The sequence below is a fragment of the Gigantopelta aegis genome, chromosome 6 (assembly GCF_016097555.1).
Source record: "Gigantopelta aegis isolate Gae_Host chromosome 6, Gae_host_genome, whole genome shotgun sequence".
NCBI lineage: Eukaryota > Metazoa > Mollusca > Gastropoda > Neomphalida > Peltospiridae > Gigantopelta > Gigantopelta aegis.
Genome location: NC_054704.1, coordinates 20833926 through 20851507, shown reverse-complemented (window position 1 = coordinate 20851507; position 17582 = coordinate 20833926). Strand labels below are relative to the sequence as shown.

Genomic DNA, 17582 nt, shown 5'->3' with positions numbered 1-17582 from the left:
AACTCATTTTAACAACCATTAATTCACTTTCCTGAACAGCTAGTTTAGATAGCCGTAGGAACCGGGGGGAGCACGTGCTCCCCACTTGTGAGCTTTTTTTTTTTTTTTACACATTAATGTTTGCCATTGTAACCAAAATCTGATATAGAATTTTTACCCGATCCGTCAGTGCTCGCCACTCCCAAAGTCGTTCCTACGGGCCTGCAGCCGATGTGTGATTCCAGGACAGCGTACTTGAACCTTAATTGGATGTAAGCACAAAAATCAAGTTGAAAATAAGCCATCGAATTTAAAGCTTGTAAGTGCTAGGTTCCTACTCCATCACCAACTCCAACTCAATGTACAGCTCAGTAGAAGGGTTTCTCTTTTTGTTGTTGTGAAAAGAGTACGTACGTAATATTTTATGTGGACCTGGAAGGGTAAATGTAGTACCAAAAAAAAAAAAAAACCTCCTCCCCCCCCCCCCCCCCCCAAAAAAAAAAAAAAAAAAACCTACCGAGCCCTACCTATATTTGTTTTACATTCTATGAAACACACTTTTTGGCCTAGTTAACCATTAACTTCTTTTATGAAAAGAGAGTCCAGGTAGGTGGTGTGTTTCTTCAAAGCTTAATTAGATATAACCATGAACATAAATTCCTTTGTAAAAAACATTTATTAAACACATAAAAAATGGAAACAGTCATATATAGCTTTAGTAGGAATTTATTTCAGCAATTGATTAATATTGGAAATATTTCTTTACAGTTAGTGGACCGGTTTAGGAGAATGGCCAGAACAGTTATTAACATGTTGAGATTAGTATCAACACTACGGTGAGTTGGTTTCTGAATGAGTAAACAAGTATGCATGCTCTTACGGACGTACCTACGAACGTACGTACACATACATACACACAGATGTATACATACATGCATATTACATACATACAATACATATACAATACATACATATATACGTACATACATACATACACACACATACACATACATACACACACATACAATACATACATTTCATGCACGTAAGCGGGATCGACCGCGTAGATTGTAGGCCCCATGCATATGGTTGAGTTAAAGAACTTCCTTTTCATGGAAGCTTCGATAGCTCAGAGCGTATCATGGTTAGTCTTGCAATTTGCGGGCGAATCGGTGCCACAGGTTCGAGTCCCAGCAACGGCATGGGACAATTTGTGAGGCCAGAAAGGATTTAATTATCCCCTGCGCCAGTGCGTTAATATCTATGTATGTAATAGTCAACCTTGACATACATACAATATATAGATATTCATACATCAATACATACTAGCCAGTGCCAGGTCTGCCCACTGTTTCATGCACGTAAGCGGGATCGACGGCGTAGATTGTAGGCCCCATGCATATGGTTGAGTTAAAGAACTTCCTTTTTATGGAAGCTTCGATAGCTCAGAGCGTATCGTGGTTAGTCTTGCAATTTGCGGGCGAATCGGTGCCACAGGTTCGAGTGCCAGCAACGGCATGGGACAATTTGTGAGGCCAGAAAGGATTTAATTATCCCCTGCGCCAGTGCGTTAATATCTATGTATGTAATAGTCAACCTCGACATACATACAATATATAGATATTCATACATCAATACATACATACATACATATATACATACATACATATATACAATACACACACATATACACACACATACATACACACACATACATACACACACATACATCAATACATACATATATACATACATACATACTAGCCAGTGCCAGGTCAGCCCACTGTTTCATGCACGTAAGCGGGATCGACCGCGTAACTTGTAGACCCCATGCATATAGTTGAGTTAAAGAGCATCCTTTTTATGGATGTCTCAATAGCTCAAAAGGTATCGTGGCAAGTCTGCAAAGTTGCGGGCGATTCGGTGCCATAAGTTCGAGTCCCAGCAACGGCACGGGACAATTTGTGAGGCCAGAAAGGATTTAATTATCCCCTGAGCCATTGCGTTAATATCTATGTATGTAATATTCAAACCCAATATACATATAATATATAAATATTTATACATCAATACATACTATCCAGTGCCAGGTCTACCCACTGTTTCGTGCACGTAAGCGGGATCGACCGCGTAACTTGTAAACCCCATGCATATAGTTGAGTTAAATAACATCCTTTTTATGGATTCCTCAATAGCTCAAAAGGTATCGTGGCAAGTCTGCAAAGTTGCGGGCGATTCGGTGCCATAGGTTCGAGTCCCAGCAATTTGTGAGGCCAGAAAGGATTTAATTATCCCCTACGCCAGTGCGTTAATATCTATGTATGTAACAGTCAACCTCGATATGCATACAATATATAGATATTCATACATCAATACATACATACATACATACACACACGGGAGAGGGACTCGTATGTTGGATTTAGAGAATACTCAACGAGTTACGAGGCAATAACATTTATCTTGCCTTTGGCTCGGGAAGGACACCATCAATTCATGAGTGCAATATAAACGGTATTGCCAAATAGCAAGTTGGGTATTCTATTTATTACCCATTATCAATCTTTATCATTTTATGGAGGATTTTCAAACAATACTGTTATTGAAAACAAGTTTGCAAGTTGAGAACAAGAGACAGCGTTGCGTCATAGCTGTGACGTACGCATCGCTGATGACGTATGTTAGTTGATGACATGGATAAAAAAAATAGTTATGGTTGTTTGTTGTTGCCTAACAGTTGTGACGTCAAAGCCTATAGTTAACACTGATTATGACGTCAAAACGTATCTAGGGGAAGAACTGGGTTTTTTCTTTCCCCACTTCCCTCTGCCCATATGGGTAATACAACCTGTGCTCATATATACATTATATGCAATAAATATGTTTTAAATAAAATATACATCCATCCATCCATACATACATAAATACTTTCATAAAAAATGTAAATATTCTTGTTCTTGATTATCATAGTTTAACAGGTATTTACGTTTTAATTTAGGACATAAACTACTAGAGTCTAAGGTCTACGCATCTTCATAAATCAAGGCTAATATTCGTTCCTCGTATTCAGCCTTGATACATGTCGTCAAGAAATCGTGCCACAAAATGCTTAAATTTCATTGGATGCGTCCGGCGGTTAATTTTTGATATTGCTTTCAAGATTGTCACATGTTACCGATGCTGTGATTGGTCAGCGATGTCATCGTGTAAGGGACATAATCGGTGTTACAAATGTTCTTCCAATAGAGGACGCTAGTAGTGGATATCAGTAATCTTGACTACATGTATCAAGGCTGAATACGAGGAACGAATATTAGCCTTGATTTATGAAGATGAGGTCTACGATACATTAAGATAATGTTAGCAATCTAAAACAAAGTTTAAATTCTTTGTAATTTTGAAAATAAATTATTGTAAAGTTGTCATAGAATAATATTATGTTCTGTAACTGGTTAATTTAATAATAATATTTCAGTCAAAGACAGCGACCTGTGGAAAAGAATTGGAAGTTTCTGCCTTGGGCGATCGTATATGACCACTTGGGGCTACACCGTACAGAATATGAAGAACTTGGTCTGACCTTTGACCCTACAGAATACAAACTTAATAAAGAGGTATGGTCAACACTATAGACCTATTTACTAATGTACGTAATTTACACCGAGGAAAGATATTATTATATATGTTTATAAATCCAAATGCTAAGTAATATTTGGTTTTTATAATTCTAATTTGTAAGTTATCATTCATGCTCACATATCTAACTTTATATTGTGTTTTATTACATTTATAATTGAAACTAATGGTAATGTGTGTACATACAGATGATTAAAGGTGTGGGTAAACTTAAGAGAGAAAAACACACTGTAGCAAAAGGCAAGCAATTTCAATTTTAATTAAAATTAAACCTTACTGGCCCTTCTGCCGTGGAGATCTTCGTTGGCAGATCTGAACAAAGACAAAGTTGTCCCGTGTTCAGATGACATTTCATTAAATCAATCAAACCACCCTTGACTGCATAATCTACAGCAATCAGTGTTCATTATCTAAAGTGATGCGTTTTGTACCACATGACTACATGCTCTCCAGAAGGGCGTATTTACAGCAAGGGAAAATATGGCTGCGCCCATTGTAGGCCTACATATAATGGCCGTCACAGTTTTACCATTTTATTAAATGAATATACCTATATACTTGTTCATATTAATCAATAATTATATGCATTATATATGGTTGAATATACACAAAAACCTTACCTGTGGGTTCCTTTAACGCATTCAAAATGGAAAAAAAAACCCAGACAAATCAAATCAGATTTGGTTGTTCGCTAATTTTATAGGAACCGTTCCAGAATCGATCACATGTAGGAAGGCAATTTGTTTTATATATACAGGGCCGTAGCTAGCATGGGGGCATGGGGGTCAGTTCCCCCCCCCCCCCCCCCCCGAAAAAAATCGGAAAGCATGATAGAAAAGGAGTTTTAGACTATTAACTACTCAGTTGCGCCCCCCCCCCCTCCAAACAAAAAATCCTAGCAACAGGCCCTGATATACCCATCACCCACAAAATAAATAAAAATATTCAAATCAAGTATGTATGTATATATATGAGGTAAGTGCGGCAGACTCAACAAGCATAATATAACAATTATGATGCCTCCCGCCTCAGCCTCTTTGGTCATGATTTATGAAACAGACAGTGCCGGATTTATAAGGGGGCAATTGACCCGGGCCCCCTGCCAGACCCCCCCCCCCCCCGAAAATTAGTTCATTTTATTTTATTTGTCATGTAATTTAATTTCTATGTTGAGGGGCCCTCGAAACTGAAGTGCCCCCCCCCCCCCCCCCCCCCCCAGGTCTAAATCTAGTCCTGGAAACAGACGCTTTATTTTAATTTTACTCAGTATTATCTCATTTTTATTTTCTTTCAATTCATACTTTGTAATAACCACATTCGTTTGCTTTTATTTTTGTGAATGATCTGGTGGCCGAGTGGTTATGTTCCTGGAGCCGCTTAAATTAAACAATTTGCATCGTCCTTATAAGTTTCTTATTTGCATTGCACTGCAAGATTTTAACGTTGCGAGTTTAGTGAATCATATGCTCGAATGAATGAATGTATGAATGTTTAACGACACCCCAGCACGAAAAACACATCGGCTATTGGGTGTCAAACTATGGTAATGCAAACAAATAAATATAAACATATGCTGGACTGCCAAATGCCATTTATGTTTTCAAATGTTAATATTTGTTTTCGTATTTCTCTAAACTTAGACTCGGATCAGTAATGAGGCTAGAAAAATACTGTGCATGGAGCCGGTTGATCGGACGAAGGAAGACCGTCACGTGGCTATGACGTCACTACAGCAGACGGTGGAGCCGTTTTGTGAATTCCCCCTCAAGATGCAGAAGTCCCTTGTTCGAGTCGGCTGGTATGAACAGTAAGTAGAATAGTTGTTGTATGTTGGTCAAAACAGGTTTATTGTGTTACTGACTTGTGAGATATATGAATTGAAACATGTGAAATCTTAAAATATATTAAAACGTGTGCATTATGAATTAGATATATTACTGATTACTAGATGGATTCAAGATCGTCTGATTTTGTTGTTCAAAACATGTTTATGGTGTTATTTACATAACGTGCGACTTGAATTGAAACGTGTGAAATACGAATAAATTTTAAACTATATCAAAACGTGTGAAGTATGAATTAGATATGTTATTGATTACTGGATGAGTGGGTGGGTTAAAAATCGCCTGGGTTTGTGTTACAAAATTGTTGAATGGCCTCAAAAATAAATCATTATTCTTTCTGTGCCTTAAATATAAAAACAAACCCACTAATGAAGGTGACATATTCATTAAGCTGACCTTCAATTTTATTAGTAACATAAGACATATTACATGAATGTTGTTTTCTGTTTAGGTTTGAAGCAGGTCGGGTAATCATCCGACAAGGTCAAATTGCAGACAACTTCTACATGATTCTATCAGGGACAGGTAACTGTTACACACTGCGGTGTATTATTGTTTTATAAGGTTTCACGTGGTACTTCTACGTGATTCTATCCCACCCTTCTGTCCCGGACCCATTCACTGGCGAAGTCAGATATTGTGCCCGGGAGAGACGTGCTTGAACCTCAGTTGGATATAGGCACTTTAATATGGTATCCAATAAGCTTCCATGTGGTTGCTTTATAGACGTATCCACATCATGTTCATCTCTTGATTTATTTCTGATATGTATCATAATTGTAAGTCGCTGCAAATAATTTGAATATGCTAATGGTAACCTAGCTAGATTGTCTAATATTTAATCTTAGGATATTATCGCTGACAAAGACATGAATCTTGAACATAATATTCATACCATTTGAGCCATATTATATTAAGTTAAATGAGACTTCTTAAAATGGTGCATTGGCAGCTGCCATCTTGCTTCCATCTCTAACTCTTTTTTTTTTATTAATGCTAAATACAAACCCAACTACAAACCCAACATCAAAACTCTCAATTTCATTACCACAATAAGGATCGTAGACAGCTAAAATCGGGCCTTGGGACAGTTATATAAGCAAAACACGGTCATGGGGAAGGTGAAAAAAACACAAAAAAACTTCCATTGGGGCTTGGGCCTTAATTGGATGGCTACCACAACCTCACGACACTGTACTAACTTTCCGTAATTTAACCTTTTTGTTTAAACAGTACACAACATAGCATTACTGGATTATTATTTGTCAGTCGTGGAGACATATACTAATCGAAAGAAATAAGGGAACGCATTATAAACATGGGCCCCGTTCCCTGAAGTATCTTAGTGCAAAGATCACATTCAGTGCATACTGCATAAGATCTTAGCGCTAAGATCACATTCAGTGCATACTGCATAAGATCTTAGCGCTAAGATCACATTCAGTGCATACTGCATAAGATCTTAGCGCTAAGATCGCTTCGAAAAATGGGGCCCTGGATCCCGTTCCACGAAGCGAACATAGCACTTAAGTTGATCGTAGCGCTAAGATCGCTTCGTGGAACGGGGCCCATATATAATTCACTACAAAAAATAGAAGTGTCTGTACATAAAGGAAAGATGTAATATGGGATTGAATATCAGTAATATGGGATTGAATATCAATAACATGGTTAAATTCCTGACACTATGGATTAAGATATTTAGTTGCAATGACTATCTACTATTACAATTTATGCGATCCCTTATTTCTTTCCACCAGTATATATTATAAATTCGTATTAGTGTATGGTGTTATTTTGGAAAACATGTGTATACCAATCCTATACAGAAGAATTGTCTTTTCAGCCGTGGTGACGATACTGAACACTGACAAGGTGACAGGCGAACAATACGTCCACACGGCCAACATACTGGAGAAAGGATATTGCTTCGGGGTAAATAAGTATCAGCGTATTGTACTGGACAAATCCGTAGTTGGAGGGGTGGGGGGGGGGGGGGGGGGTAGGGCTAGTTCTTTTCATTCTGAAGTCGTGTGCTACCTTCGCTGCACATCTGAAAGTGGTTCACATAAGAACTGTCTGTTTTTTATTTTAGAATAATATATTAGAATATTTAATAGAATACGAGTAAAATACACCTATATGCACCAAATCACGACAGTTTCATAAGCCTCTGATTATATTTTATTGTTCTTAATTTGTTAGTCTTTGTAGAATCCATACGCAGCTTTTTGTTATCAAGAAAATGAACAGGAGGTACTATTATAGACTAAAATACACATTTTGTTATCCAAAAAATGAACAGGAGGTACTATTATAGACTAAAATACACAATTTGTTATCAAGAAAATGAACAGGAGGTACTATTATAGACTAAAATACACATTTTGGACCTTTATTTCACTACTAGATTTCAACAAAATATTATGAATATAACAAAACAAAACAAAATACCAAGAACCTTAATAAGTGGTTTTGAATTTAGTGGTGTTATAATAGTTCTTTCTGAAAGTTACTAAGATTGTACCCGAAATTGCATATGAGCCTCAATTTAGTTACACAAGTCAAAAGACTATAATCAGAGGTTTAAGAAATTATTTCGAAAAAAAAGAGTAAACTTTGTTTTATTTAACGACGCCACTAGAGCACATTGATTTTTTTTATCTTATCATCAGCTATTGGACGTCAAACATATGGTCATTCTGACACTATTTTAGAGGAAACCCGCTGTCGCTACATAGGCTACTCTTTTACGACAGGCAGCAATAATTAAGGGTTTACTTTCAGGAGTTGGCTTTGATGCACCAAGCCAGGCGGAGTGCAACAGTGACGTGTCGAGGATGTGTGGAGCTATTGGCTGTAGGCAGAGAAGATTTTATTGAAATCTTTATGAAAGCGGAACGTGGAAAAGTCCCGGAACACCTGACGTTTCTACGCAATCTGGAAATATTGCGAGGATGGCCGACAGAAATTGTACCTCATAATAACCCCAAGGCGTGTATTTTTCTTTACGTAAGGTAAATATATTCTAATAGATCTATTAAAAAAACACTTGGTTATAAAACGTATAGTTTTTCGATTTTTATAAACAGCCCATATTGTCCTATGTCTGTTGACAAACGTCAGACAGTTGTTTCGTTTGTTTTAATCTGTTCCACTTATAAAAATTATAATAATTATGTTATTAAATCAGTAATTATATTATGATCATTAACATGTAGTTATAATAATATGGACAATGCTTATGTAACAGGGTCATTATTACTCAGTTTAGCTTAACTACGGGGAACGCCTTTTGTTTATGCTATGGAATTTACTACAAGTTATTTATTTCTGAGCTAATTAATTTCAAACGCTTAACAGGTCAACATAGCTTGAGGTCTTCTATTTTTAGTATTACTTGTTATTTAGTGCTATATCCCCTCCGGACACAATGGAAGGCATATTGGATGAAATGAAAAAAAAAATGTTTTGTTTAACGACACGACAAGAGCACATTGATTAATTAACTATCGAATGTCACTTTTGAATGTCAAATTGGCAATGTTTGACGTATAGTCTTAGAGAGGAAACTTGTTACATTTTCCCATTAGTAGCAAGGGATCTTTTATATGCGTCATCCCGTAGACAGGGTAGCACGTACCACGGTGTTTGATATATCAGTCGTGGTGCACAGGCTGGAACGAGAAATAGCCCAATGGACCCACCGACGGGGTGAATGAAATAAGATTGCATGCTTCTGTTGCACAGTTAAAGAAAAAAATTACAATTTGTATCTCATTTCATTTATCATCATTGGAAGGAAGGACGAAAACAAATATATATATTCTTTATAGATGCGACCGATGTTTTTATTTTCATGTTTTTATTTTTAATATTATTATTATTTTAAACGTGCCTTATATTTCTTTATAGGTATAACTGAAGTATATTTTCTTTCCAGACGTGACTATGTTCTGTGTAAGGACAGCAACTCCTCTGATTGGATCTATATCATCATGACCGGGTCGTGTCGCGTGCTCAAGTCTCTGCGAGCAGTCAGACCTTCCATAGGCAGATCAGACGTCCACATACCTCAGTCACCCAGGTCTACTTCGTCACGTTAGTATTGATGCAAACACACTATCCGTTAACATGATGAACCTCAACCCAACTCACAGAGTATTAAATCTATCCGAATCTAACATTTTCAGAGTCGTACCAAACCTAAAATTACTTTGGGGGAAAGGGGGAGGGGGTAGTAAATAAGGAAATCAAGATACAGTACTTAATAGATGGAGGTTTTCTACAGCTGTGCAAAAAGGGCATATGCGTGTGTGTTTTTATTATGGTTTATTGCTCAACTATTTGCCAATTTATTAGTTAAATATAATTTTAGTTAGTCTCTCTCTTTTAATTAGGATCATCACCAACACGTTCAAACCCCTCTATGTCTGGAGGTTCTAGTCCGACGCCGTCATCAAACCAGTCTCCGAAAAGAGTTCGACGACAAGGCATAATCCGAGCAGTGCCAGCCATCAACGAGTTCAGACGATCTCGGACCATACCAATAGTCAAAATGCGGTCAGAACACGAATGTATGTTGCATTAGTTTTCCATTCAAGTTAAATTCTGAACAGTAATAGAACTTTGTTTTACATTTCTTTCTTTCAAAACAGCAAGTACCAAGCATGTTATATAAAATCAGAACTAAGAATCAAATAATGAGTAAACAAACCTCTGAAATATTTTATTTTAAAACGTCTTTTTTTTTTAAATAAAAGGTATATTATTTACTCTCGGCACAAGAAACCAATAGGCCTACACGTAATATAATTAAGTTATCCCATTTTCTCGTCTCCAAGTTTTATTGTTATTTTCTTAGATATTAATATTATACTGGACAAAAGAGTACGACATAATATATATTATGAAATGTCTTTCGTTTCAGTACGACAAGAAATTAACGAGCACTACGAGAAACTGAACAATGTTCACAACAGACTACACCCGAAGTTGTCCGTATTGGACCATAAGAAGGTGCTAGACGCCGTGTTTGACGAGAGAAGACTACTCCCATCAGTCGATGGGCTGAAGGTAAATGTAAAACCATCATACACTTAGGTATGCCTATTTATGGGAGCAGTCTCTATTGTTTTAAAACATCTTTTTGACTCTGTCTACAGATAGGTGAATTAGAATGCGACAAAATAATTTTTCCTCTTTTTCTTGGTATCATTGCGCTTTAGTTCAACGAAATAGTAAAAGTACAATTCTAAAATAAGGCTTAATATACAATGTGTTTTATAATTCTGACAAGGGTCTTTTAACACCATACAATGTTCTTCGCGTTCGGTTTGTTAACCAAGATAACCTCATGCTTTCTTTATTAACTTACTTGGGCATATACTTCTCGAGCAACGTGTAGCATTCTTATCAGATCGCTTATCCTTGTGGAGTGTCCTTATCCACAGAGAACCTTATGTCATTATTTACTCGATGACATTGTGAAATTTTGTGTTATGTGAATTTTGCACATTTTTATTCTGGTATACGGAAGGTCACTGGGCGTAAGAGTTTCAAAATCCTTACTTAAGACACAACAGGGCCTTAATGCGCACAAACTTGCACACAAACTACACGAGGTAGTCAAGAAATAATTCATTATTAACTTATCTTTCAGACACAGTCAAGTAATGATTCTTCGCAGAAGCGGGTGAAACTTAAAGACAACGAACAGTGTGCTCCGGATATCTTCATTGAAATCGAAAAACTGGGGCCAGGAGATATATTTGTGAGTGTTTATTGTTTAATACGGATGCGGATTCAGTGTCAAATCTATCAGGGGTCACAATAAGGCTGTGAAGCTGGCGTGTGTGGAAGGGTCACGGGTGGGCGGTAGTAGGCCTAATATTGCAAAAAGAATAATTATAGTCATAATAGGCAGGGGCGGAGGTGTAATGCTTAAAAGGGGCACCTACCAGTGGCGGATCCAGAAAATCAATTTAAGAGGGGGTCAGTGACATGAGGCGGAATGCCAAGGGAACTTTGGGGGAGGTTTGGAGGGGGATCGTAAAAAAACGAAAATTAATATGAATAAAATTATAACTGTCGCAAAATTTAAGAGGTAGGTGTATGCCACTTGCACCGACCAGTGATCCATAAATGGTTCAACAAAGGCCATGGTTTGTACTATCCTGCCTGTGGGAAGCACAAAAATAAAAGATGCCTTGCTGCCTGTCGTAAAAGAGTAGCCTATGTGGCGACAGCGGGTTTCCTCTAAAAAAAAAAAAAAAAAAAAACCTGTCAGATTCTATACTCTACTAGCTCTGCCATTACTTTTTGACTGACCGTTCAAAATTGCGCCAAATTTCCTCAATCAAAATTGCGCACCTTTTCTTTTTGGCATATAATTGCTCCATTCAAAATTCCATAGTATCAAACAAACAAACAGACAGACAGACAGAAAGACAAACAAACAGTTACCTCTATTGTTGTATCCACTCAACACTTTTAGAAAACATTGCAACAGAACAGCTCTGTAGTTAGCTGTTGTCATTACGTAGTATTAGATCCATGCACAGATATTTTACATTTATACACATTTAACATAAATATGATTATTAAATGACAAACAGCGATTCTGTTCGTACATTTCTGAAGTTTAAAACAATAGTCAGGTGAATGTACGTAGTATCGCTGTGACAGCAATAAGCATATTAATTAAAACGTCTAACCATTGTTGACGTCACGTTTTTACAACGTTTCCGGTAAATTTCGTAACTTACGAAAAACGTCGAAATGCACAACCCAGCACCGTCCCATGCATAAAACTAACAGCCAGTAGTTTTTGCTGTGTTTTGTTTGTGTTTCTGTCAAATTCAAAATATACCGTCAAATATTAATCCGTTGGCACTGGCGTAGGAAGCGGGGGGTGGGGGGTGGGTGGGGGTCATGTGCCCCCCACTTATAGCAGCAGCGATGGTTTTTATATATTTTTACATGTATTTATAGATGTGTGTGCCACCACCCCCCACCCCCCCACCCCCCACCCCCACCCCCCACTTCCACTCCCCACACACACATACACTTTTTGGCACCTTCTAATCCTATGCCCGTGGTTGGTCATCATTACTGGGTGTTTCAATAATACAAATTAAAAACAAATATTAAAAAATTTATAAATATATTTATTTGGATGTATTTTTGTTTACTGGCGTAGCCAGAAGGCCTCTACCTTCAATCACATCAATTTGTCCCCTACCACGTTATATATTTGCCTGTCGCCACAAACATGATTCATAGACATAGACTAGGTGAGACTTCTGACATAGAAAAATACAACACCTATACTAGTACAGTAAATGGGTTAAATTAATTTACATTTACTTGCTAAAACTGGAGTATTAGTATTATAAATTAATTTTAGATGTTGTAATACCTAAATAATGGGTAATATTTTTAAAGGGACAGATCCTAGTTTTTAAACACAACAACATATTTTTCACAATTAGAGCCATTTATGATAACTGAAATCAAACATTACTTATATTTTATTCTTTAGATTATCCATTTCCATTGAAATGTTTCTGGTCATTCTGGTGTTTGTAGTACCAAAAATAGTATTTTTCATATTTTTAAAAACGCGCGTGCGTCTGAGAAGTGGCAGTTTATTGATTCGAGTTCTAGTCTATTTTTAAAGACTCTTCTTTTATTATATTGTAATTTTATCTAAATGAGTTACATGTTTGTAAATTAACTAAACTTAGTGTTCACTTTTTACGGGTCTGCGCCTTTAAAATACAGTTGGCCGGTTTTGAGGGTTGGGGGGGGGGGGGGGGGCATAGGCAAATAATAGCGCCGTGGATGGTACAGTAGTATGTTTAAAGGGACATTCCTGAGTTTGCTGCATTGTAAGATGTTTCCGACTAATAAAATAGTTATACGATTAAACTTGCATATTAAATATATTTTCTTGTTTAGAGTATCAGTGTCTGTATATTCAATGTGTTTCTGGTCGTCTTAATATTTGTAAGAAGCCCAAACTGGATTTTGTCTTCAAATAATTTCGTACGTACGAAAAAATATGTTTTAGGAAATAAAATGAAAATTAACCTAGTACAAATATTAGAACGATCGGGAACACGTCTAATATACAGCCACTAATATTTTATGCAGAAAAATATATTTGATATGTAATTACAATCGTTATAAACTCTGTTAGTCGATAACATCTTAAAGGCTGCAGCAAACTCAGGAATGTCCCTTTAAGTGATTATTAATTTTGTATAAACATTCATCAACAATTTCCTAAATCAGTACTTTTGTTCCAGGGTTTGGAGCAGGTTATAATGTCTGGGATTCGAGAATCAACGAACACCAGTCTCATATCGGACGGTGCAGAATGTATTCTTCTCAACAGGAAGTTCTTCAGGAAACATCTTTCAGAAGATATTGCTAAGCGAATGAGGACAGAGGTGTGTAAACAGTGTCTGTTGTGTCTTTTCCTGTTAGATCACCGATATAATCCACCTGACACATATTACATGGATTCTCAAATGATGTTTAGAAGTCGCAAATATTAGAATATTTTGAAAGGTGCTGACAATCCAGGCACAGCGGAGCAGAGGGGCTCAATAATTCTGAACAAAAATATTATTTGTAGTAAATCTTAAGGCAGAAATTAATTTTACTTGTAGAATGCAGAAAATTGCATTTCAGGACATCTAGTTTTTAAAAGGTTTATAGAGGAGCATACCCCCGAAACCTCTAGAAATTTTGCTTTTCGCCCTCGGTCTCAATCAGCCCCCTCAATGTCTACTTGCTTCCGCCGTGCCTGCAATCTATCATCTTCATAAATCAAGGCTAATATTCGTTCCTCGTATTCAGCCTTGATATATGTCGTCAAGAAATCGTGCCACAAAATGCTTAAATTTCATAGGATGCGATGAGATCTAATTGCAACGAATCTAAACGCTCCTTATAGATTCCCTTGTTATTGTAAACAAAGATGGCAGCGTCAGCGTCCGGCGGTTAATTTTTGATTATTGCTTTCTAGATTGTCACATGTTACCGATGCTGTGATTGGTCAGCGATGTCATCGTGTAAGGGACATAATCGGTGTTACAAATGTTCTTCCAATAGAGGGCGCTAGTAGTGGATATCAGTAATCTTGACTACATGTATCAAGGCTGAATACGAGGAACGAATATTAGCTTTGATTTATGAAGATGGCAATCTATTAGACAGTCGATTGTTACGGTTCTAGTTGTATTTGCATTTTGTATTAGCGAACTGGTATGTGCGTTTGTTTGTTCAACATAAATAAGTTTAATATTTAAAATTTCATTGGATATGTTAGTAAATGAATAAGCCAAAATACCGATAAAAAAAAAGTAAAGTAAGAGTAGGAACAGCAGTAAATATCTTTCCTATGGGCCGAGGTAATAGCGATGTAAATAAAGGGTGACACAGTCACACAATTTATTGACAATCTGTCACCAATTTGAAAAGATAATTATGATATGGTTATTTCAGATCCGACCCTTACCTTCGGAAGAGGTGTTACAACAGAAGCTACAGAACCAGATAGACTGGGAAGCCTTCAGACACATGACTGTCAGTGACCAAATCGCCTACAAACAGCATGTTGAAAGAACGGTGTTGAAGTACTGAACAGGCACATGTATATCAAAGCATGTGTTTGTATTGAGATGCTGAATAGTTAGGGCACACACACATATCGAGAAATGGACAATATTAGCCATTCATTAGAAGATACATGCTGGAAGGAATCAGTTTTAATAGTTCATATCTTGCGCATTAGTACTAATATGTGAAAAGGGTACTGCGTCCAAGTATCAGTGTGTAAATGTTATTGAATCCAAGTACATGTATTGATGTAAACAGGCTCTGCCTCCAAGGGCTTGTGTGGAACTACCTTACTAGTGTAATAAGAACTACATGCAAGTAGTAGTGTGAAAGCAGTACAAAATCCAAAAACAAATGTAAAATGGGTATTTTTTTCTGTGAGTACTAAAGAGAAAATAATGCTTCTGCCAAAATGGTATTGCATCCACAGATTAATCAATCAAAATCGATCACTTTATTTGTCAGTTTTAAACAGCCTTTGGCTGAAACCAAATGTATACATTTCGAGAGAAATGGTCACACTATGAGATATGAGATAGTATTAACAGAAAAATTTAGCTATTAATGTAACAATTATACTGCAGTCAAAAACAAATGTAAAAATGGCAATGTTTCCAATTATTAGCATAAAACAATACTGCTCCCATGTAGTAAGGTGAAAATGGTACAGCCATCACATATCAGTGTGGAAACATGATATTATTTTAGAATGGTAAGATCCATTGTCAAATGTTTATTCAGTGGTGACTTCAGATTTTAAGATGTTGATCTTTTAATTTCATTGCCGCCTCTAAGTGCCATTTTTCATTCTTAAATGTATATAACTGAGAGAAACTTTATTTTATTAGTAAACACACTGGAGTTTCACGTTAAACCATTTTTGATATAAAAACATTATGATCCTGTTTATTTTCGTCTTTATGGTAACTGACCAAAAATATAGCTTTATGGAACGGTACTACTTTTACACTAGTTCTGATCAGCAAAGGAATGTTGATTTGTTCACTTACTTATTATTTATTTTTGAAGACAGTGTTTATATTAAAAATAAGAAATAAATTGTTGTTATTTAAGATTTTGTTTTGTTTTAGGTTAACATGATTTGTAGGCGATAAGGCATTCAACACGGGTGAACCTAATACTCTGGAAAACGGTAAAGTTGTGGAAAGAAAGTAATGTTTTATTTAACGACGCACTCAACACATTTTATTTACGGTTATATGGCGTCAGACATGGTTAAGGACCACAACGATATTGAGAGCAAACTTTTCGATTAGCAGCAAGGGATCTTTTATATGCACCATCCCATAGACAGGATAGCACATACCACGGCCTTTAATGTACCAGTCGTGGTGCACTGGCTGGAGCGAGAAATAGCGCAATGGGCCCACTGACGGGGATCGATCCCAAACCGACAGCGCATCAAGCGAGCGCTGTACCACTGAGCTACGCCTCGCCCCGTAAAGTTGTGGAATGAAACGGCTTATTTCAATATTTTATCGTATTATGTAGGATTGCAGGATAAATAAAATAACTGGCTACAGGTTTAAGATGTCGGCTTTAACCTGCTCAGGTTGAATGGTTAAAGTCTCGCGACATTCGCCATTCTAACCAGGCGCGGATTTAGTGGGGGGCCCAAGGGGCCCGGGCCCCCCTATTTTTGGGGTCAAGTTATTATTATTTTTTAACTATAGCATACACTAGAGTGGAATTACACAAAAATGCACTTATTTCCCAATTTTGAAGATAACAAAAACAGTATGACAATACCAAAAACATACGTTAATATAGCTATTTTGTTACTCAAATGCGAGGAAATCGCGTTTCAGGCCACTTAAATTTCAAAATTTCGCGTGGGGGCATGCCCCCGGACCCCCCTAGGAATCTCGGCCGCTTTGCGCCCTCGCCCCCCCCCCCCCCCCATTTAAAAATCCTGAATCTGCGCCTGCTAACCTTCGCAGATTAAAGCTGATATTTTAAGACAATAACTAGTTTTCTCTCTCTCTCTCTCTCTCTCTCTCTCTCTCTCTCTCTCTCTCTCTCTCTCGACATCATTATTTAATCTTTGATTATGGATGACATTTTATGGATATCATTACAGCATAACGGATCCTATGTTAAGGATATTACTAATTCATTAGAACCATATATGGTTAAGATACCAACTCATAATAACAAATGTTTCTTATGGCAGTTCTTATAGTTCAATTCAAAACAGTTAGCAAACAATGGTAATCAAATAACTGACAGTCAGAGGTAATACAAAACCATTTTATTTTCATGAATGTCAATACAATGAATGATAATGACGGAAGACGTTTATTGAACAAAGACTTGAATGTGTAAATCAGCTGTGAAAATTATTAACGGGTTTAATTGCACAATTGACTGTACTGATAAGACGGAAGACAACTGATTTTTACACATGGTATATGTGGTGAATGTTCTTTAAAGCTGCAATTTCTCTTCATCCTATAACATCGTTTACTGATG

The 17582-nt window shown here is 36.9% G+C and overlaps 1 protein-coding gene across 1 annotated transcript; it reads left to right on the top strand.

Moving 5' to 3' along the window:
- Positions 1-753: 753 nt before the first annotated feature.
- On the top strand, positions 754-16155 carry LOC121375721 (cyclic nucleotide-binding domain-containing protein 2-like). Its single transcript, XM_041503321.1, has 12 exons — positions 754-815; positions 3455-3593; positions 5256-5422; positions 5911-5984; positions 7306-7394; positions 8247-8476; positions 9403-9560; positions 9860-10036; positions 10390-10535; positions 11122-11232; positions 13772-13915; positions 14976-16155. The coding sequence occupies exons 1-12, from the start codon at positions 769-771 to the stop codon at positions 15111-15113; spliced, it is 1620 nt and encodes a 539-aa protein (XP_041359255.1). The 5' UTR covers positions 754-768; the 3' UTR covers positions 15114-16155.
- The last annotated feature ends 1427 nt before the right edge of the window (positions 16156-17582 follow it).

Excerpts from the sequence above, each read along its gene's own strand:
- LOC121375721 (XM_041503321.1), top strand. The coding sequence starts at position 769 with ATGGCCAGAACAGTTATTAACATGTTGAGATTAGTATCAACACTACG. Across the intron at positions 7,395-8,246 it reads AGAAAGGATATTGCTTCGGG|GAGTTGGCTTTGATGCACCA; the intron begins GTAAATAAGTAT and ends GTTTACTTTCAG. Across the intron at positions 8,477-9,402 it reads TGTATTTTTCTTTACGTAAG|ACGTGACTATGTTCTGTGTA; the intron begins GTAAATATATTC and ends TTTTCTTTCCAG.